Source organism: Ranitomeya imitator, chromosome 6 (assembly GCF_032444005.1).
Source record: "Ranitomeya imitator isolate aRanImi1 chromosome 6, aRanImi1.pri, whole genome shotgun sequence".
Lineage (NCBI taxonomy): Eukaryota > Metazoa > Chordata > Amphibia > Anura > Dendrobatidae > Ranitomeya > Ranitomeya imitator.
Window position 1 is genome coordinate 460832320 of NC_091287.1, and position 22586 is coordinate 460854905.

Sequence of the window (22586 nt, forward strand, 5' to 3'; positions counted from 1 at the left end):
GCTGTATTTTTTTATTTTGTGTAGAAAACTAGAGCTTTTAAGAAAGAGTTGTCCAGTAATGGACAATCACTTTAATGCATCCTGCTATTGTTCTCTAAAGACCAGGCAAAATGTTGAAACTGGTGAACAGTTTGGTTTCGCTCTGCATTCTGTAAAACGGAGCACAATCCTCCATTTCTTAAAGAGGAGAGGAAGAAATGAAGTAATAGAGTGTTTTGCCCATACTCAATTATTTTCCACAAATTAATGTGAAACAAATAGTCTTATCCTATGGAAAAGGGATAAGTCCAGCATATCCCTTTTGTAGACTCTCAGCTCGAGTCATTTCCAAACGTAGCCACTGAAATTTCTATATCTTGGATTTATGCATTTAGAATTACTTGTAGTCATTTAGTTCACCAGCATCTTAAAAATAAATAAAAGTATAATTGTCATATAGGACTTAAAGTTAATAAAATAATGAATTTGTGTTTTTTTTTTTTTTTAGAGTTTACTGTCCACGCAATTGTGCCCAAGCAAGCCCTTATTATGCTCGAGTTTTTGGGACCCGTATGTATTCTGATGTAAGTATTCTCATTTCCAATCATTATACACAAGTTGTAAAGCAGTAACATATGTCACATAGGGCTATAAAATATCTGACAATGTTCTGAATCCATATGAACTGCTGTTTATTGTATGTAGACCCTTCTGCTTCTGACTGCTCAAAAATGGAAGTATTAATGTGAAGGTTTTTAAGGTGCCTAACAGAATTTGCCACTGACGAGACTTTTAGGCATTGCTTCTTGCTATTCTCCTGTTAGTTCTCTTCCTAATTTATTGCTTAAAGGAGTTTTCCAATGAACAAACGTTCCTATTAATCAATAGATCTTGGATTAATAATAATTTCCACAATTGGGTGTGTTTAACCCCTTTACCCCCAAGGGTGGTTTGCACGTTAATGACCGGGCCAATTTTTACAATTCTGACCACTGTCCCTTTGTGAGGTTATAACTCTGGAACGCTTCAACGGATCCAAGTGATTCTGACACTGTTTTCTCGTGACATATTGTACTTCATGACAATGGTAAAAACTCTATGATAGTACCTGCGTTTATTTGTGAAAAAAATGGAAATTTGGCGAAAATTATGAAAATTTCGCAATTTTCCAACTTTGAATTTTTATGCCCTTAAATCACAGAGATATGTCACACAAAATACTTAATAAGTAACATTTCCCACATGTCTACTTTACATCAGCACAATTTTGGAACCAAAATTTTTTTTTGTTAGGGAGTTATAAGGGTTAAAAATTGACCAGCAATTTCTCATTTCTACAACACCATTTTTTTTAGGGACCACATCTCATTTGAAGTCATTTTGAGGGGTCTATATGATAGAAAATACCCAAGTGTGACACCATTCTAAAAACTACACCCCTCAAGGTGCTCAAAACCATATTCAAGAAGTTTTATTAACCCTTCTGGTGCTTCACAGGAATTTTTTGAATGTTTAAATAAAAATGAACATTTAACTTTTTTTCACAAAAAATTTAATTCAGCTCCAGTTTGTTTTATTTTACCATGGGGAACAGGAGAAAATGGACCCCAAACATTGTTGTACAATTTGTCCTGAGTACGACAATACCCCACATGTGGGGGTAAACAACTGTTTGGGCGCATGGCAGAGCTCGGAAGCGAAGGAGCGCCATTTGACTTTTCAATGCAAAATTGACAGGAATTGAGATGGGACGCCATGTTGCGTTTGGAGAGCCACTGATGTACCTAAACATTGAAACCTCCCACAAGTGACACCATTTTGGAAAGTAGACCCCCTAAGGAACCTATCTAGAGGTGTGGTGAGCACTTTGACCCACCAAGTGCTTCACAGCAGTTTATAATGCAGAGCCGTAAAAATAAAACAAAAAATTTTTCCCACAAAAATTATTTTTTTAGCCCCCAGTTTTGTATTTTCCCGAGAGTAACAGGAGAAAGTGGACCCCAAAATTTGTTGCCCAATTTGTCCTGAGTGCGATGATACACCATATGTGGGGGGAACCACTGTTTGGGCGCATAGGAGGGTTCGGAAGGGAAGGAGTGCCATTTGAATGCAGACTTAGATGGAATGGTCTGCAGGTGTCACATTGCGTTTGCAGAGCCCCTAATGTATCTAAACAGTAGAAACCCCTCACAAGTGACACCATTTTGGAAAGTAGACCCCCTAAGGAACTTATCTACATGTGTCGTGAGCACTTTGACCCACCAAGGGCTTCACAGAAGTTTATAATGGAGAGCCGTAAAAATAAAACAAAAATTTTTTCCCACAAAAATTATTTTTTAACCCCCAGTTTAGTATTTTCCCGAGGGTAACAGGAGAAATTGGACCCCAAAATTTGTTGTCCAATTTGTCCTGAGTGTGCTGATACCCCATATGTGGGGGGAACCACTGTTTGGGCGCATGGGAGGGCTCGGAAGGGAAGGAGCTCCATTTGGAATGCAGACTTAGATGGAATGGTCTGCAGGTGTCACATTGCATTTGCAGAGCCCCTAATGTACCGAAACAGTAGAAACCCCCCACAAGTGACACCATTTTGGAAACTAGACCCCCTAAGGAACTCATCTAGATGTGTTGTGAGAGCTTTGAACCCCCAAGTGTTTCACTACAGTTTGTAACGCAGAGCCGTGAAAATTAAAAAAAAAATCTTTCCCCCAAAAATTATTTTTTAGCCCCCAGTTTTGTATTTTCCCGAGGGTAAGAGGAGAAATTTGACCTTTAAAGTTGTTGTCCAATTTGTCCTGAGTACGCAGATACCCCATATGTTGGGGGGAACCTCCGTTTGGGCGCATGGGAGGGCTCGGAAGGGAAGGAGTGCCATTTGGAATGCAGACTTAGATGGAATGGTCTGAAGGCGTCACATTGCATTTGCAGAACCCCTAATGTACCTAAACAGTAGAAATCCCCCACAAGTGACCCCATATTGGAAACTAGACCCCCCATGGAACTTATCTAGATGTGTTGTGAGAACTTTGAACCCCCAAGTGTTTCACTACAGTTCATAACGCAGAGCCATGAAAATAAAAAATCTTTTTTTTCCCACAAAAATTATTTTTTAGCCCCCAGTTTTGTATTTTCCCAAGGGTAACAGGAGAAATTGGACCCCAAAAGTTGTTGTCCTATTTGTCCTGGGTACACTGATACCCCATATGTTGGGGTAAACCCCTGTTTGGGCACACGGGAGAGCTCGAAAGGAAAGAAGCACTGTTTTACTTTTCCAACGCAGAATTGGCTGGAATTGAGATCGGACGCCATGTCGCGTTTGGAGAGCCCCTGATGTGCCTAAACAGTGGAAACCCCCCAATTATAACTGAAACCCTAATCCAAACACACCCCTAACCCTAATTCAAATGGTAACCCTAACCACACCTCTAACCCAGACACACCCCTAACCCTAATCCCAACCCTATTCCCAACTGTAAATGTAATCTAAACCCTAACCGTAACTTTAGCCCCAACCCTAACTGTAGCCTTAACCCTAGCCCTAACCCTAGCCCTAACCCTAACCCTAGCCCTAACCCTAACCCTAGCCCTAACCCTAGCCCTAACCCTAACCCTAGCCCTAACCCTAGCCCTAACCCTAGCCCTAACCCTAGCCCTAACCCTAACCCTAACCCTAGCCCTAGCCCTAACCCTAACCCTAGCCCTAACCCTAGCCCTAATGGAAAAATGGAAATAAATACATTTTTTTAATTTTTCCCTAACTAAGGGGGTGATGAAGGGGGGTTTGATTTACTTTTATAGCGGGTTTTTTAGCGGATTTTTATGATTGGCAGCCGTCACACACTGAAAGACACTTTTTACTGCAAAAAATATTTTTTGCGTTACCACATTTTGAGAGCTATAATTTTTCCATATTTTGGTTCACAGAGTCATGTGAGGTCTTGTTTTTTGCGGGACGAGTTGACGTTTTTATTGGTAACATTTTTAGGCATGTTACATTTTTTGATAGCTTTTTATTCCGATTTTTGTGAGGCAGAATGACCAAAAACCAGCTATTCATGAATTTCTTTTGGGGGAGGCGTTTATACCGTTCCGCGTTTGGTAAAATTGATAAAGCAGTTTTATTCTCCGGGTCAGTACGATTACAGCGATACCTCATTTATATCATTTTTTTATGTTTTGGCGCTTTTATACGATAAAAACTATTTTATAGAAAAAATAATTATTTTTGCATCGCTTTATTCTCAGGACTATAACTTTTTTTTTTTTTTGCTGATGATGCTGTGTGTCGGCTCATTTTTTGCGGGAGAAGATGACGCTTTCAGCGGTATCATGGTTATTTATATCTGTCTTTTTTATCGCGTGTTATTCCACTTTTTGTTCGGCGGTATGATAATAAAGCGTTGTTTTTTGCCTCGTTTTTTTTTTTTTTTTTCTTACGGTGTTTACTGAAGGGGTTAACTAGTGGGCCAGTTTTATGGGTCGGGCCGTTACGGACGCGGCGATACTAAATATGTGTACTTTTATTGGTTTTGTTTTTCTTTAGATAAAGAAATGTATTTAGGGGAATAATATTTGTTTGTTTTTTTCATTATTTAGGAATATTTTTTTAATTTTTTTTTTACACATTTTGAAATTTTTTTTTTTTACTTTTTTACATTGTCCCAGGTGGGGACATCACAGATCAGTGATCTGACAGTGTGCACAGCACTCTGTCAGATCACCGATCTGACATGCAGCACTGCAGGCTTCACAGTGCCTGCTCTGAGCAGGCTCTGTGAAGCTACCTCCCTCCCTGCAGGACCCGGATCCGCGGCCATCTTGGATCCGGGCCTGGAACAAGCAGGGAGGGAGGTAAGACCCTCGCAGCAACGCGATCACATCGCGCTGCTGCGGGGGGCTCAGGGAAGCCCGCAGGGAGCCCCCTCCCTGCGCGATGCTTCCCTGCACCGCCGGCACATCGCGATCATCTTTGATCGCGGTGTGCCAGGGGTTAATGTGCCGGGAGTGGTCCGTGACCGCTCCTGGCACATAGTGCCGGATGTCAGCTGCGATAGGCAGCTGACACCCGGCCGCGATCGACCGCGCTCCCCCCGTGAGCGCCGCCGATCGCGCTGGACGTACTATCCTGTCCGTGGTCATAGGGGCCCACCCCACCTCGACGGGATAGTACGTCCGATGTCAGAAAGGGGTTAAATAAAATGTTCCTGTGCTGAGATCATCTTATAAATGTGCCCCTGCTGTGTGCTGTGTAACGACTGTGTCTGACTGCAAAGGGACATGGTCTGATCATACTACAGCTCCTGGGCAGGGGAGGAAGCAAAAGAGTATACAGACAGGATAGTATGGGATCATAGCTGATTCTTTTTGTGAGGTAAAACATTTCCCTGCCTGTTTTTAAACAATATTTTCACTGGCACTGGCCCTCCCGTGGATCACGTCATATTGTTATGTCCTGAGATCCCTGCTCCCAATCTGCAGATCTTACTTCCTGACACGAGCACTGATTGAGCACAGGGATTGCATGACACAATGTTACGCGAGGTTCGGGAGAACAAGTGCCAACACCAACATTGGGACGTAAGTAAATGTAAGTGTTATTATTTTACAGGGGTAAATGTGCTGATTGCAAAAGGGTTGTCCAAGTAGTGTCAATCCCTTAAAATAGATTCAACTTAACTGTATGATTTATTAAATGCCAATGGTCAATGGAAAAAATGATGCAAATTATTTAGCTCCAGAATAAAGGAAGAAGTAAAAACCTAAGGCTACTGTCACACTAGCGTCGGTACGGACCCGTCGAAGTGCGTCGGGCTGACGTACCGATGCATGCTGTGAAGTAAAAGCACAACGGGGGCAGCAGATGCAGTTTTTCAATGCATCCGCTTCCCCATTGTTAAGGTACCGTCACACTAAACGTCCTGGCTAGCGATATCGTTCAGTTTGACACACAGCAGCGATCAGAATCCTGCTGTGATGTCGTTGGTCGCTGCAGAAAGTCCAGAACTTTATTTCGTCGCTGGACTTCCTGCTGACATCACTGAATCGGCGTGTGTGACACCGATTCAGCGATGTCTTCGCTGGTAACCAGGGTAAACATCGGGTTACTAAGCGCAGGGCTGCGCTTAGTAACCCGATATTTACCCTGGTTACTAGCGTAAAAGTAAAAAAAAAACAAACACTACATACTTACATTCTGGTGTCTGTCCCTCGGCGCTCTGCTTCTCTGCCCTGTGTAAGCACAGCGGCCGGAAAGCAGAGCGGTGACGTCACCGCTCTGCTTTCCGGCCGCTGTGCTTACACAGGGCAGAGAAGCAGAGCGCCGATTGACAGACAGCGGAAGGTAAGTATGTAGTGTTTGTTTTTTTTTTACTTTTACGCTGGTAACCCGGGTAAACATCGGGTTACTAAGCGCGGCCCTGCGCTTAGTAACCCGATGTTTACCCTGGTTACCGGCATAGTTGGTCGCTGGAGAGCTGTCTGTGTGACAGCTCTCCAGCGACCAAACAGCGACGCTGCAGCGATCCGGATCGTTGTCGGTATCGCTGCAGTGTCGCTTAGTGTGACGGTACCTTAGGGTCTGGGGAGGAGGGCGCGAAGTTCCAGCCGTACATGCGCAGTCGGAAATGGCGGACACAACGCATAAAAAACCGTTACATGTAGCGTTTTTTTGTGCTGACGGTCCACCAAAACACGACGCATCCGTCGCACAATGGATGCGACGTGTGGCAATCCATCGCAATGCGTTGCTAATGAAAGTCTATCGAGAAAAAATGCATCCTGTGGGCAACTTTGCAGGATGCGTTTTTTCTCCAAAACGACGCATTGCGACGGAGGCCAAACAACGCTAGTGTGAAAGTAGCCTAAGACTTAGCAACTTTTACTCTTTGGGCACTGTATGACTTTTAAATCTTGCTAAAGTCTTTACCTATTAATATTAACAGCGCATATATTATTCACAGCGGTGTATGAGGACATATACCTAAATTGTTTTCATACCTCTCAGCTGTAACCATATTTCCATAAGAATTACGTATGAAGGAAGTTTCAAAAGGATGTAGATGAGGTCAACTGCATACTTAACGCTCTTTTGTCCATCATACTCTATTTACAGTCCTGTGTAAAAAAACATAATTGGAAAAATTAAAATATTGAGATTTTGTAGATTAGATGGGGAGCGAATGCCTTCCCAGCCCACAGTGTAAATGCCTGTTTTGACAGTTAAGTGCAGTGGTCTTAGAATATCTTTGACAGCTTTACAAGAGATTACTGTCTAAAACACCTGCTGTGCTCTAATAGCCGGCTGGCCAAGCAAAAGTGCACTCTCATGATATTTGATACATGCCTCAGCCTCAATGTGAAATTACACTAAGTTTTTCAAGCCAATGAATGTGAATACCCAACAAAATTTTCCCTTAGTAACCCACAGTCTGGGACTGTCTGACCTCTGACATGCAGCTGATATGTGAGCTAAGACATGCGGCTCTGGATGTGTAAAACCTTTAGGATAACACCTATTCAGAAATATACCCAGCCACTTATGGACAAAAATGCGCAATATATTGAGACGATGTAAACCAAGCACCAGCCCCTCCTCACTTCACTTGCTATTTGTGCTGTGTCTTTACAAGTGTGACTTTTATTGTCACTCATTGCAGAAGGCCTCTGGCACATAGACCAATGATAACAAGATTTATTCTACTGACCAATGATATTCGACGTTTTGCCATTCTATGGTAAAATAATTTAAAGGCATACTTTTGCAAACAGTATATACAGTACTGTTCTAATCTGAAAAAAATCCTATTTTCAGGCTGCATCTCCTATGCAAGCCTATGTATCCTATAGTTATAGACTAGAAAGCAAACCTTTGTGTAGTTTGGTACTTTAGTTTTATATTTCATCCTTCTTCCATTTGCGCATCATCTTCTATTTTTTTACAAGAAATATAGTTCTACAATTGTGACCAAAAAACTGACACAAATTTTTGTTTTCACAAACTTTGCAGCTTCAATTTTTATAATGCCAATTTTCATTAACTCAAGATTGTTTTGAAGAGTGATCATATGGATTTCAAAAATCCCATGCAAAGTCATTTTTTGCCATGAAATTTAATTTAATAATGAAAGCCCCATTTCCACTGAATTCCAACCTTGCTAGAAAATGACTTGCTTACATCATTTCAATGATCTTTTCGTTAGCTCAAGAGAAAGTGATGAAGAGGAGAAGGCAGCTGATATCAGACTGTCCTGCTGATTGAATTAGTGGAAAAATGGGTTCAATTCTGTGCTGCCGGACCGGAAGATTGTGGCTTGTCCTGAAGAAGTGTTTTTAAATGCTTTGAAATAAATCGCATCTTCATGTTCATTGGATCCTTGTCGTTATTTATCTACAATCCCCTGGTTTGGCAGCGCAGAAGTTTACCCATTTTTCCACCAATCACTTTCTTTCATCACTGCGGGTCTAAAGCTGGAGTCACACATAACGATATCGTTAACGATATCGTTGCAACATCACGCTTTTGGTGACGTAGCAACGATCCCGCTAACGATCTCATTATGTGTGACAGACCCCTACTGGGAGATCGTTGGTCGTTGGGGAATGATCAGGACCATTTTTTGGTCGTTGATCACCCGCTGTCATCGCTGGATCGGCGTGTGTGACGCTGATCCAGCGATATGCTCACTTATAAACAGGGTAAATATCGGGTTACTAAGCGTAGAGCTGCGCTTAGTAACCCGATATTTACCCTGGTTACCATTGTAAAAGTTAAAAAAAAAACAGTACATACTCACATTCTGATGTCTGTCACGTCCCCCGGCGTCCAAAGGGTTAAAACTGCTTTCGGCAGGAGCGCTGCTAATGTGTCAGCACCGGCCGTTAAACAGAGCACAGCGGTGACATCACCGCTGTTACTGCTGGTGCTGACACAGAAAGTGCAGGGAAGCTCTCGGCAGCAGCGCGTGCATTAGCAGCGCTCTTGCCGAAAGCAGTTTTAACCCTGTGGATGCCGGCGGGGGACGTGACAGACATCAGAATGTGAGTATGTAGTGTTTTTTTTTTTACTTTTACAATGGTAACCAGGGTAAATATCGGGTTACTAAGCGCGGCCCTGCACTTAGTAACCTGATGTTTACCCTGGTTACCCGGGTGCTGCAGGGGGACTTCGGCATCGTTGAAGACCGTTTCAACGATGCCAAAGTCTTTCCCCTGATCGTTGGTCACTGGAGAGAGCTGTCTGTGTGACAGCTCCCCAGCGACCACACAACGACTTACCAACGATCACGGCCAGGTCGTATCGCTGGTCGTGATCGTTGGTAAGTCGTTTAGTGTGACTAAAGCTTAAGCACAATTTTTGGTAATGGTGACACAACTAGGTCAACACTTTTTATAATTTCTATCTCAATTCTTAATTGGATACGACCTTCTTTGTGCTATTGTCTATTCCAACTATTCACATTCTGCTGACTGATTTGTAAGAGCAGGCTGATTCCTTTAAAAGGTGGCTGGTGCTTGAAATCATTGTCTTCTTCTTTTAAGCATCGTTACCACCAAGGTAACACATGGAGTCATCATTACTTTGCATCAAAAAGGTGTTAGGTCAGGGACACTGCTGCTTGTAAGATTGAAGTGAAATACACCCATTTATCAGATCTTCAAGAACTTCAAGAGAGGTTCAATTCCTGTGGCTTCAGGGTGCCGAAGAAAGTCCAGGAGGTGCCAAGATCATATCCTAATGAGCATTCAACTACAGGATGGGTAAAACACCAGTGCAGAGCTTGCTCAGGAATGGCAGCAGGCAGGTGTCAGTGTGTCTACATGCTCAGTAAGGTGAAGGCTTTTGGAGGCGGGCCTGGTGTCAAGTAGGGCAGCAAAGAAGCCCTCTTGTTCCAGGTAAAATGGCAAGTGCAGGCTAATAATCAGCAGGTGGTGCAGGGAGTGAACTGCAGAGAACTGAGATAAAGTTATTTTCTATAATGAAGCCCACTTCAGTTTTTTTGGTACATCTAGAAGAATGATTGTCCAGAGAAGAAAAGGTGAGCACTTCCATGAGTGCTGTATCATGCCAAAAGTAAAGCATTCTGAGATCATTCAGTAAAAATGGTGCAAAGGAAAAAATGGTGCAGTTGACTTTAACAACCAACAAAATTACATGGAGAACTTAAATATGTTTGCTTGCCATCGGCAACTGCTCCACTTTTCTTTTAAACCACTTTCAATAAATTGTCTCCACTGTTCATACTACCTCATTGAGCTCAGATGATGATAACTTCTCACCAAAATTAATTACATTATGTAAGTCTTACCAGCTGTGATTGTCCCCTCCTTGTAGCCTTTTATTTTTAATTATGGTTACTATAAATTTTTAGCATTCTAAGACAACGTGCGCCCAGCTTTTTTGGCCACTGTTGGAGATATACACCTGACAGTGGTCAGAAGGGATAGATGCAGAGGCATTAGTCAAGTATAAGGACCCATCAAAAGAAATTTTATGCCATACGGTATATATTTTTACAGGGGCTGCCGGTGAAGTTAAATAAACAGTACATACAGTACGTGCAGATTGGCCAAACAAAGGTTAAAAGAGCACACCTCTGGGCGCCTTTTGGTGAATAGAAGCCTATGGTAACTGAGGGCTTTTCCTGGAGTACACTTCATCGGAGTGCAAACAAACAAGAGCCACCAAATATTGGTTTTATCTCCTATATATTTCATGCCCATTTTTGTTGTGTAAAAATAAAGTGTTCAACATAATGTATACTTTATTGATTTAGTCATTATATTTCTATGTAAAGTACAGTAAAAACCAAAGCAAATGTTAAAATCGGAAACCTATTGATTTGTCAGTTTTATGTCAAAATGTAATGTATATTATAACATAGAGTACAAAGGAATAGAGATGTCTTGTTCTCTATTGCCACAAAATATGTCTTGCCTCCCTGTTAGTATGCAATAATATACAATTATTGTATCCAATCTTTATTTTTGAAATGTCTGATTTCTTCCAAAGATATCAAGTATCTGTAAAGCAGCCCTTCATGCTGGTGTAGTCCGTAATCACCAAGGAGGTTATGTGGATGTTATGCCAATTGATAAAAAGAGACACTATTTTGGATCATCCCAAAATGGAGTTACTTCAGAAAGGTAAAATAATCTACATCTATGTAATTAACTTGTTTTCACTGGACAATCCCTTAATTATCTATGCAAATCTGAGCGATCAGATGGTTGATCAAAAAGTTATCACCTTTTATGTGGATGGGTAATAATTTTTTTTTACTGAAAAACCCTTTTAAATAATAATAATGGTTTAGAAATTAATTTTATAGAATGGATACAAAATGCGTCTCTCACTTTGGAGCATTCAGACATAGAAAATGATATTTCAAGAAAATATCATGAATAAATTCATAAATTAAAAACCTTAACAAAGCACATTTGATTGTGGTGGGAGATAATCACTAAAGTTTAAATGACCACCATTTTATCACACAGACTAAACCCAGTCCTAGTATGTTAATAGAAGCGGTGCCTGTGAGCATGTCGGAGGTTTCTCTCCCCTGTCTTAAAGTGTAGGAAGACCAGGGGTGCTGAGGTAAGAATAGGCTGCTCATATTGCTGGCCACCCAGTATTTCTGTTCTAATACTGGAGATACCAGGACTGCTGAGGTAAAAGTAGAAGCTGCTCATGTTGTTGTCCACCCACTCAGAGACCATGGGTGCTGAGTTAAGTAGAGACTGTTCACAGTGTTATGTGTCCTGTCCATCAGATCTAATACTGGAGAGACCAAGGCTGCTGAGGTAAGAAGAGGTTCCTCATACTGCAGTCCAAACTTTCTTTCTGATCTAATACTGGAGATACCAGGGCTGCTGAGATAAGAAGAGCCTTCTCATATTGCTGTCCACCCTGTCTACCTGAATACTGCCCTGACCTAGAAATAGCTTGACAGCACATGGTAAAGGTTATCTTCAGGTCACAGTAGGGGCTCTTATTACTGCACATGCTCACAAGTACCTGATCCAAAATTCAAGCATGGAGGGCATTTAAATGTACCATATTGAGAATCAAATCTTGGGAAGTAAACTATTGGAAAAAAAATTAAAAATATTAAAAAAATATGGAAAATCGCTGCAGGGAAAAATAGGGAAAAATAATGAATACATGTGTATATATGTATATATATATATATATATATATATATATATATATATATATATATATATATATATATATGAATTTAGAGACTTTCTGCCAGGTTTCCACTGGGGTCACAGAGGTGGAAATGATTATTTAAGGGACCTTTTGTAGACTGCATACATTTACACTAAAATGCTCATTCCCAAATTATCGACCTGTTTAAAGGGCTGTCAATCAACCATCAATTGAGGAGTAAAGCACTTGTTCGTCTGGTTAAATGATTTTAAGCTTGCTTTAAAAAAATCACCAGTCTCGGCAGCACACTGACCAGTGTAAACTGTATGTGCTGTTGAGAACAATGATATTCTGTAAGCACAGAACTATCGTATTAATGATTGTCTTGTGCATATGAAAGCCCAGTTAGTCTGTCTTAAGAGGCTATGGCTCTGCCAGTGTAAATGCTCCCTAACGGTTCTCTAAAATTGACAATCATATCTGTTTCATTTCAGATGTGACCACAAAAAACCTACAATGCCCCATTTCCCCCAATATCAAACTTATAGTTTACTACTGTAAGTACTGGCAAATCACTGAAAAGCTGCTAGTGTGAAATTAGTGGCAAGGGGGCTAGTTGTAGTCAAAAACCACATTTTAAGATTTGAATAGAGGTAAGATAGTCAAAAATTAGATAAAAAAAACAAAATTGCAGCAACATTTTTAGGTAGTGTCTGGTATTGTGGCTTGGTCCTAATTATTTTGAATGGAGGTGCACTTGAAGCGAACCTATTAGCAGGACTTTGCTAAGTAAACTGCAGGCATTGTAAGGTTGGCAGTGTTAAACTGATTAAAATGATACCTGGGTTATGAAATCTGTCTTGTGGTTCTTGTGTAATTAGTGTTAGAAGTTTCCAGTTAATGAGATGCATGAGCTCTGAGGTGGTACTGTAGGCAGGGTCTTATCTTCCTGCTCTAGGCCAGAGAAACTAAGGAAAGACCTGACCACAAGCCACCCTGAAGCACAAACATGTTCCTCATCATAGAGACAGAGAGAGAGACAGCCTGTTTGTGCTCCGGGGCAGCCCGTGGTCAGGTCTCAACATGGTTTCTCTGGCCTAGAGCACCAATATAAGACTCTACCTACAGTCCTGCCCCAGAGCACGGGCATCTCATTAATTGAAAAATTCTAACACTGATTTCACAACAACCAAAAGATGGATTTCTTCATCCCAGTTATCATTTTAATCGGTTTAACAGTGGCAACGTGACATTGTCTGTAGTTTACTTAGAAAAATCAAAAAAACAAAACAGATAAATCCAATGTGTATGAGAGAAGGACTGGAAAAATGTCAGATGCTTAACCCTTTTTCTATCATGACTATTTACGAAATCATTTCACAATATGAGATTTTATGCGATTATTCCTGCCAATATTTCTTTTATAGAGCAGAGGAAAGCACACGTACCTATACAGCTAGTGATTGTACTGTATATAATGTTACATAAATACCTACAGTGCTTGCACCAACAAGAATAAACTGACCATTGTTTTATTTCTTAAATGGTATAAATGATGGTATTTAGTGAACTCTGGAGAAGCTGTGGTACCACAACTTCTTGTCTCCTGTAATCCCACAAATCATACTAACAAGCTGCTTATAGCATCCAGCCGACGCGTAATCACCCCCTGATGAGGATTTACCGAAACGCGTCGGGAGAGGAGGGGAGAGTGTCCACCGCCAGATAAAGTACCGAACAAGGAGTTAATATACGGTTCCGGGCGGGTGAGACCGTTCTGTATTTTCTATTACCAGTCTTACTATCATTTGGACAGGCACTCTAATTAGGGTAACACGCTAGTGGTGGGCTTAAATGCCAAGTTAGTTGTGTTATAGAGTGTTTACTGTTCGCAACCCCCGTCCATAGCACTCTGTATATGGGTTATCAGTATACCTGGTTCTTTTCATCCTATTAAGTGCGGACGTAGAGAGGGGTGTCATATACCCGTGTTTTATACCTATTGTGTCCTCTAACCCGTGCCTGAGGGCTTTCTGGAGTATGGTTGAGGTTATTGGGGTATGCTGCGTTTGATGTTGTATTGAGACTCCATGAGTTATATCTGTAGCGCAGCGTACATGTGTTTGTTTGTCTGTTAGTCTGCACCTTGCACTTTTTGTACCTATTTTAATTGGTTTAGTAAAAGTTATGTTTTAGTCCTATAGGAGTTGACATTTTTTTGGGAGGACTATACCACGGCTGAATTTATTAACAAGCTGCTTATAGGTCAGACCAGCTCTGTGATTTATTTCTGTGTAATGTAATATTTGATAAAATACTTTCTACTAAGAATTTAAAACTGCTTCAACATGGCACGCAATGGGTGAAAAAACTGATTATACCCTGAGGCTCACAGTCTCCATTTACAACAAGATTCCTAAAATGACTGTAAGCGGATCGGATAAACTCTAATTCCTGATATTTATAAACTGCACATTGACAAATGGTCCTGCATTTTCTTTTAGGCATTTAAGGAGAAAATAGCATAAAATGACATGTTGTTTAGCAATTGCTCCCTTATGCAAATTATTGTAAGCTCATGTTGAGAGTAAAACCTGGTTGTATGATATGTTTACCATCTGGATTGTTACCCACAATGACCAAATCACATCACTATGATATAATGTCATTCTCTCACAATTATATTGTCTTAAGTGTTAGCAAGATTTGTAAAGAAAATCACCACCATGTTGCATATAGTGCTAGTTTGGAGTTCTTAATCACTCAACACTGTAAGGGATGTCCACTACTGAACAACTCCTCCTGAACAGCTAAAATGGCTATTATAGAAAAATAATACTAAAAGAAACAGTACACCTATTTCCCAAACCAGCACGACTCCTCTGATGCCAGCATTATATCTTCTGGCGATCATGTGACATTATTATGGGCATCCACTGGTGGTGATATAATACTAAAATGCAGCAGCTTATATAAGCAGTCACATGACATAACTAGGTCGAACCAGCAGGTGTGTTAAATTTACCTATATACATATAATATATATTTTATTGTAATTATTATTTATTTTGCAAATATATTTTGTATATTTATATCTCGTCCTGTTCCCCGGATTACTTCTGATGGTGAAGACCCCAGGGCCATGTGCCTTGCATTAGCTCCTGAATCCACCTTCAGTCTGTACCCTTCCCCACCCAGAGGAGAGGGGAGTAGTAGTGTACCATAATATACCAACCAGACTAGCAAGGTAATATGAACAGGGAAAAAAGAAAATACCAATCATACAAATATACGTAAACAACAAAGGTAAACACTGGGGATTGTGTTATAATTCCCTTTCTTCTCCTACTTTGATTTAACCCCATCCTCCACTCCCCGATGTTTACCTCTGTTTTTTATGCGTATATATTTGTTTGATTGGTATTTTCCTTTTACCCTGTTCGTATTACCTTGTTAGTCTAGTTGGTATATTATGGCACACTACTACTCCCCTTTTCCCTGGGTAGGGGAAGAGTGCAGACTGAGGGCTGATTCATGAGCTGTGGGTAGCACCCAGGTGTGATTAATTGTGGAGCAGCACAGCTCTATCAACTGCATATTTGCCTTTACCATGTAATACATTCGAATAGTGGCAGATGTGCAGCTCCCAGCCACAGCCACTACAGAGTTGTTAGAGCTGCGATGTGTAGCTCTGCAACTGATCCCATCTACTTGCCATCAGCACTGGGAACAGCTGATCAGTGGGGATGCTGGGTGTCGCACCCCCACCGAACTGTCATTGATTACCTATCCTAGGAATTGGTCATCAATATAAAAGTACTGGATAGCCCCTTTAAAGGGTAAGTAGGATCTAGCACAAATTAAAAACAAGCTTAGACTAGTGGGAGTCTGGAGGAGTGCTTAGCCATCTATGGAGGCAATCACTACCTCCACATGTACGCCAGAAAAGAGCAAATCTGATGAGCACCTCCTAACATAATGAAGCAAGTGTGAACAGGTTCAACTAGAATAACTGTATCATATACAGTTAGGGCCAGAAATATTTGGACAGTGACACAAGTTTTGTTATTTTAGCTGTTTACAAAAACTTGTTCAGAAATACAATTATATATATAATATGGGCTGAAAGTGCACACTCCCAGCTGCAATATGATAGTTTCCACATCCAAATCGGAGAAAGGGTTTAGGAATCATAGCTCTGTAATGCATAGCGTCCTCTTTTTCAAGGGACCAAAAGTAATTGGACAATGGACTCTAAGGGCTGCAATTAACTCTGAAGGCGTCTCCCTCGTTAACCTGTAATCAATGAAGTAGTTAAAAGGTCAGGGGTGGATTCCAGGTGTGTGGTTTTGCATTTGGAAGCTGTTGCTGTGAGCAGACAACATGCGGTCAAAGGAACTCTCAATTGAGGTGAAGCAGAACATCCTGAGGCTGAAAAAAAAAGAAAAAATCCATCAGAGAGATAGCAGACATGCTTGGAGTAGCAAAATCAACAGTTGGGTACATTCTGAGAAAAAAGGAATTGACTGGTGAGCTTGGGAACTCAAAAAGGCCTGGGCGTCCACGGATGACAACAGTGGTGGATGATCGCCGCATACTTAATTTGGTGAAGAAGAACCCGTTCACAACATCAACTGAAGTCCAGAACACTCTCAGTGAAGTAGGTGTATCTGTCTCTAAGTCAACAGTAAAGAGAAGACTCCATGACAGTAAATACAAAGGGTTCACATCTAGATGCAAACCATTCATCAATACCAAAAATAGACAGGCCAGAGTTAAATTTGCAGAAAAACACCTCAAGAAGCCAGCTCAGTTCTGGAAAAGTATTCTATGGACAGATGAGACAAAGATCAACCTGTACCAGAATGATGGGAAGAAAAAAGTTTGGAGAAGAAAGGGAACGGCACATGATCCAAGGCACACCACATCCTCTGTAAAACATGGTGGAGGCAACGTGATGGCATGGGCATGCATGGCTTTCAATGGCACTGGGTCACTTGTGTTTATTGATGACATAAGAGCAGACAAGAGTAGCCGGATGAATTCTGAAGTGTACTGGGATATACTTTCAGCCCAGATTCAGCCAAATGCTGCAAAGTTGATTGGACGGCGCTTCATAGTACAGATGGACAATGACCCCAAGCATACATCCAAAGCTACCCAGGAGTTCATGAGTGCCAAAAAGTGGAACATTCTGCAATGGCCAAGTCAATCTCCAGATCTAAACCCAATTGAGCATCCATTTCACTTGCTCAAATCCAGACTTAAGACGGAAAGACCCACAAACAAGCAAGACCTGAAGGCTGCGGCTGTAAAGGCCTGGCAAAGCATTAAGAAGGAGGAAACCCAGCGTTTGGTGATGTCCATGGGTTCCAGACTTAAGGCAGTGATTGCCTCCAAAGGATTTGCAACAAAATATTGAAAATAAAAATATTTTGTTTGGGTTATGTTTATTTGTCCAATTACTTTTGACCTCCTAAAATGTGGAGTGTTTGTAAAGAAATGTGTACAATTCCTACATTTTCTATCAGATATTTTTGTTCAACCCTTCAAATTAAACGTTACAATCTGCACTTGAATTCTGTTGTAGAGGTTTCATTTCAAATCCAATGTGGTGGCATGCAGAGCCCAACTCGCGAAAATTGTGTCACTGTCCAAATATTTCTGGCCCTAACTGTACATATCAAAGAACACGGCATACACTCTGTGTGCCAAGATATATGCAAACGTTGAATACATGAATTTTAAACTGTGCTACCGTCATATAGATTATACTTATAAAAGTGTAGTACCTGGCTCACTATTTAGCCAATGCGTCACACGGATAGCCATTCAAGGATGAGTGCTTCAGCACAGTGGTTTCAGCGACTGTTCGGGTCTCAGGAGTTGGATTCCCACTGATCTACAGGGTGTTTAAGGAGCCACAATTTACATGTATAAGTATATGTAAAAACTTTTAAAGGTTTTGTAACACTGTAATAATTCTACCATTTTATTTGCTTTGCAGTTTACATAATCCATTGGGAAGCAAGGCATTTAGAATATTTGCTGTCATCTGAGATGTGAGAAGAAAGCAGAGAAAAATATCAAAAGTCCAAAAGAACATGTCTTAAGATTTGTATAAAGATGTATTATTGTACAGTCTATGATATCTTTTAGAAGAACATTTGTGGATCGCAGTAAAATGAGGCTGCATTCATTATAGAATATTTAACGATTTTAGAATTTTTATTGATTCCTGCTGTATCTGACCCCTTCATGGCATTCAAGCTATAGTATATGAATCCACTGGTATAGTCAGAATTATGCCTTTATATTGTAAAATGCCCCATTCCTTGGATTGGGGGAGTCTAAACTGAAAAAAACCCTGAAATAATAATATTGAGTTGAGGAACGAACCATGCAAATTTTTAAGGAAATAATCAGAAAGTTCTTCTAGTTTTTCCCTTTCTAGCATTACATTTGCAAGTGGAAATATTGTTTTATAAGCAATTCAGTAGACCTACTGTATGTATGATTTATACCACCTGAAGATGAAAACAAATATCCAATGGCTAAATGGTTATTCTAGATTAAATCTCCAATATGGGATCTCGACTGCTCATCAAACTGGAGGAGGATGTGGCGCTCCTTCATTGTTTGTGCAAGCACAGTGGCTCGAACATTTGGGCAGCTGCATCTTCTACTGCAGCTGGTCCTATTCAAGTAAATGGAAAGAGCTGTAGTAAGCAGTATAGCCACTCTTGGGGACAAGCCACTGTGCCTTTGTAAACAGGATGCAGAACTTAAAGAACCTTCATTGTGTTGATTGGCGGGGTGCTGGAGGTCAGACCTCTGAAAATAAAAAAATGTCTGAGGGTTTCTAATTTACATAGAACACCGGTATGTTTCTAAGGCCAGAGTCACACAAGTGTATGGCATCCAATGCAAAATTGATTTGACACTTGGCTCCAGCTCTGCTGCGAGCATGATCAGTGCACTATGCTCCAATCCTCTTGCATCAGAGAATCAGAGCATAGGTGCAGAGGAGACGGAGAAAGTAATTTCTCCGTCTCCTCCATTGCCGACGTCCACGGGATTTGGTGATATCCGAGTGCAGTCCAATTTTTCACACGCACCCATTGTATGGGTGCATGGGATCCAGTTCTAGGATGCAATCGCAACATGCTGCAATTGTTTTCACATGTCGAATGGGTAAAATAATAGCAGAGTAGCAGATGTAAGCTGCCCCATAGTTTAAGATTGGGCCGAGTCCGATTTTTTTATTAGATTGCACTTGTCAGATTTGTGTGATCGAGCCCTAATACATATACTGTTATAATTCCTCTCGAGCATCATGGTGTGGATCAATATTTATTTCTTCATTTACAATGGAAGTTCAGGCTTAAACATCCTCTGGTTTCACTCTCAAAGTATAAAACTTCATAAGAATGACAATGTACTGATGGAAAACTCCAGGTCCATAATCTCCATTTTTCAATTCAGTATATACCGACAAATGTCATACATTGAGCTTCATTGAGACACAACATGTCCCTGTATGGTCAGACATGGCCATTAAACCGTACACAGCAGGGGCACATTTATAAGATTATCTCAGCACAAGAACATATGTGTAAATACACATCCAATTGTGGAACTTATTTTTATTACAAGATCTACTGATTAAAATGAATTTGACAACCCTTTAAAAACACTTCCCCACCTTCTTGTTTTCAGTCTATATCCACCGCTTTATTGATTGACCAATCTACATTCATAGGAGCCGTAGAAGGTTAGAGATAGGTGAAAAACAATAGGTAGAAAGATGCACTGAACTGTTTGGTCACACAATGGGTGCACCAAGTGCCTGTGCTTGATTGAACAGTCAACCAATGCTGGCAGGCTCACTTATCCATGCAACAGAGCTGTGAGATGGCTATATAGTAGATTTATCTGTATCATTTATTAGAAACAAGATTTTCCTTATCCAGTGCAAGAATCCTGGTTATTAGTGTCGTTATAGTTTTTCCATGTTTTTTTTTAATCAATGTTGTGGCATTACAACTTTTGTTCCTAGAAGACATTAGTGGTGGTATGGCAAGAACATTAACGTTTTAATTGCTTCCTTTCAGACTTATTTATGTTTGGTACATAAAAAGGTATATCTAGTATTCCACAATATAATAGTATTTAAAAATTGCAAAATTAATCAAGTTAGGGTTTTTTTGTTCAAAATAACCACTTTTAAATATGGTCAGGACATTCTATGCTAATCGGAGTACCCATTGGAAAACACAAAATATCTATAAGAAATGTGAGTTGCTTAATGGAATTTTTTCCATAAAGATCCCAAAACATCCATGACTTTCAACAGGAAATATAGATTTGGTGTCACTCCAGGGAAAATGCTCACTTGCTCTTGGAATTTCCCACAATGACACTCTTGAATTGTTGCTTCTTCAATTTCTTTTTGCTAGAAAGGTGAAAGAGTTAAATCCTAAATGTTGCCTAAATGTCTTTATCCTCCATGTGTTTCTAAAAGTATCCACTGCTAACCAGGAGACCTCACTGAGTCTTGACACACAGTACCAAACATTTCCCATCATACCAAATAAAACATACATAATATTATAAGCTAGACATTTTTCTTCACCTGTTACCAAAATATCTCAGTAAAAATTTTAGACTGAATACAATGATCCATTATTTTTCACATGTTATTTGATATAAATTTGATAATCTTTTATAGAGGAACAACTTCCTACATATTTCCTCCTGTGACATGGGATATCTTTCTGTGGCTGCAGTCACTTGGTCCGGTTTGGACTTTTTGTCCAATTTGTGAGGTCTTTGTACTTAAGTTTGATCCAGCGTTGGCTATATGCTTTTATTCCTGCACAAGAAGGTTCTAGACATTCTAAATGGAATAGGACTGGTATCTAAACTGTCATTTCCTAATCATAGTGGGATATACTTTAGAAATAAATGTAGTTGCTCCATAGCTACTGATCCTCTGAAAAAAAAATAAAAAGGGGATGGAGCAGGATGTTAGAGGTTGTCCCACTTGTCCCACTTGGGGCGCCATCTCCATCTGCCAGAGCAGAGAACTGCTAGCAAATAGGCAGCTCTTATTCTGATCATCAAGAAAGGGTTGTGAGGAAGAGGCAATCCATTTCAAACCTGCATTTGTTGTATTTTCAGTGGATCATTTATTGCTGCTATTTCTTATTAGATATTTAGGGTTTATATTGTGTAAATATTGTTCATATTGGAGTAGGATTGTTACTTTGTTTATATATTTTTATGGTGAATGAATTTACTCTATAAAAAGTTTGGAACTTTTTTAGTGTTTCTTTTTATAGCCTGGCAAATATTCCTGCAGGCCAGGAAGTGTACAGCAAAGTAGTTTATAATGCAATTAATGTGCATTCACTTGTATTATTTCACTCTGTCCATTTTTCCTTGGAAAATGGTAATTCTCAATGTTATTACCACAAGCTGGTATAAAGATGTCACTTCTGAAACATGTTTATGTGAAAAAAATATGCCTTCTAAAGGTTGAAAAATGTTGCGGCTGGAATTGTTTTTGTAGTACAGTTACATACTATAATTGTTATCTTCACAACACTATTTTTGCCAACTTTGTGTTAGTCACATTCTTGTAATGAAACATGCTTCTGTGTTGTATTTTCTATTAAAGATAATATAATAAATATCTATTGTATGAAGTAGTGGGTTTTTCTTAGTCTTACTGTATTATTGTCTTATTGTTGATTTAAGTCATGCCTTTTTCAAGTTAATTTTATCTATTTTTTCTACATTATGGTTGTAATTTTCTTTTATACAGATCTTTGGCTTAAGGTGAAATTCCTACAATGAATTTTTGGTGAGTTTTTGAGGCTGTGTATTTTTGCTGAGCAAAAAACACAGTGTCACACGGTTTCAGTAAAGTGGATGGAATTTATAGAAACCTTATGACCGCTATGCATTTTTAACATTGCATAAACTGACTTGCAGAGAATTTTTAAAATCCGCAACATGTCAATTTGTCAACAGTTAAAACATGCAAATCCATTTTTAGGGTGTTTTCACTGTGGAAAAGCATTAAAAGTGCATTGACACATGACTGTATCAATAACATTTTTTAAATTTAAATACCAGAAGTATTAAAAACAAGGCGAGCCTTAATCTCGTTCTGACCTCGGACTGGATAATACATCCGAGGTCAGAACCCCTGCTTTGATACGGCTCCAGCGGTGAGCCCGCATCAAAGCCGGGACATGTCAGCTGTTTTGTACAGCTGACATGTGCTCGAAATAGCGGCGGGTGGAATTGCGATTTTCCCGCCGCTGTCAAACGATGACAGCGGCATTTAACTAGCGCTTCCGGCCATCGGGCTGGAAATGAGCGCATTGCTGACCCCTGTCACGTGATCGCGGGTCAGCAATGCGTCGGCATAACAATCAGATGTCTC

The 22586-nt window shown here is 40.2% G+C and overlaps 1 protein-coding gene across 1 annotated transcript in view; it reads left to right on the forward strand.

Moving 5' to 3' along the window:
• The window catches only part of CRISPLD1 (cysteine rich secretory protein LCCL domain containing 1), a 135059-nt gene extending 113232 nt beyond the window's left edge, over window positions 1-21827 (forward strand). Inside the window, exons 13-15 of the mRNA XM_069731500.1 lie at window positions 488-563; window positions 10988-11121; window positions 18138-21827. Coding sequence (XP_069587601.1) covers window positions 488-563; window positions 10988-11121; window positions 18138-18189 — 262 coding nt within the window. The 3' untranslated portion in view covers window positions 18190-21827. The remainder of the gene's footprint in view (window positions 1-487; window positions 564-10987; window positions 11122-18137) is intronic.
• Window positions 21828-22586: the final 759 nt, after the last annotated feature.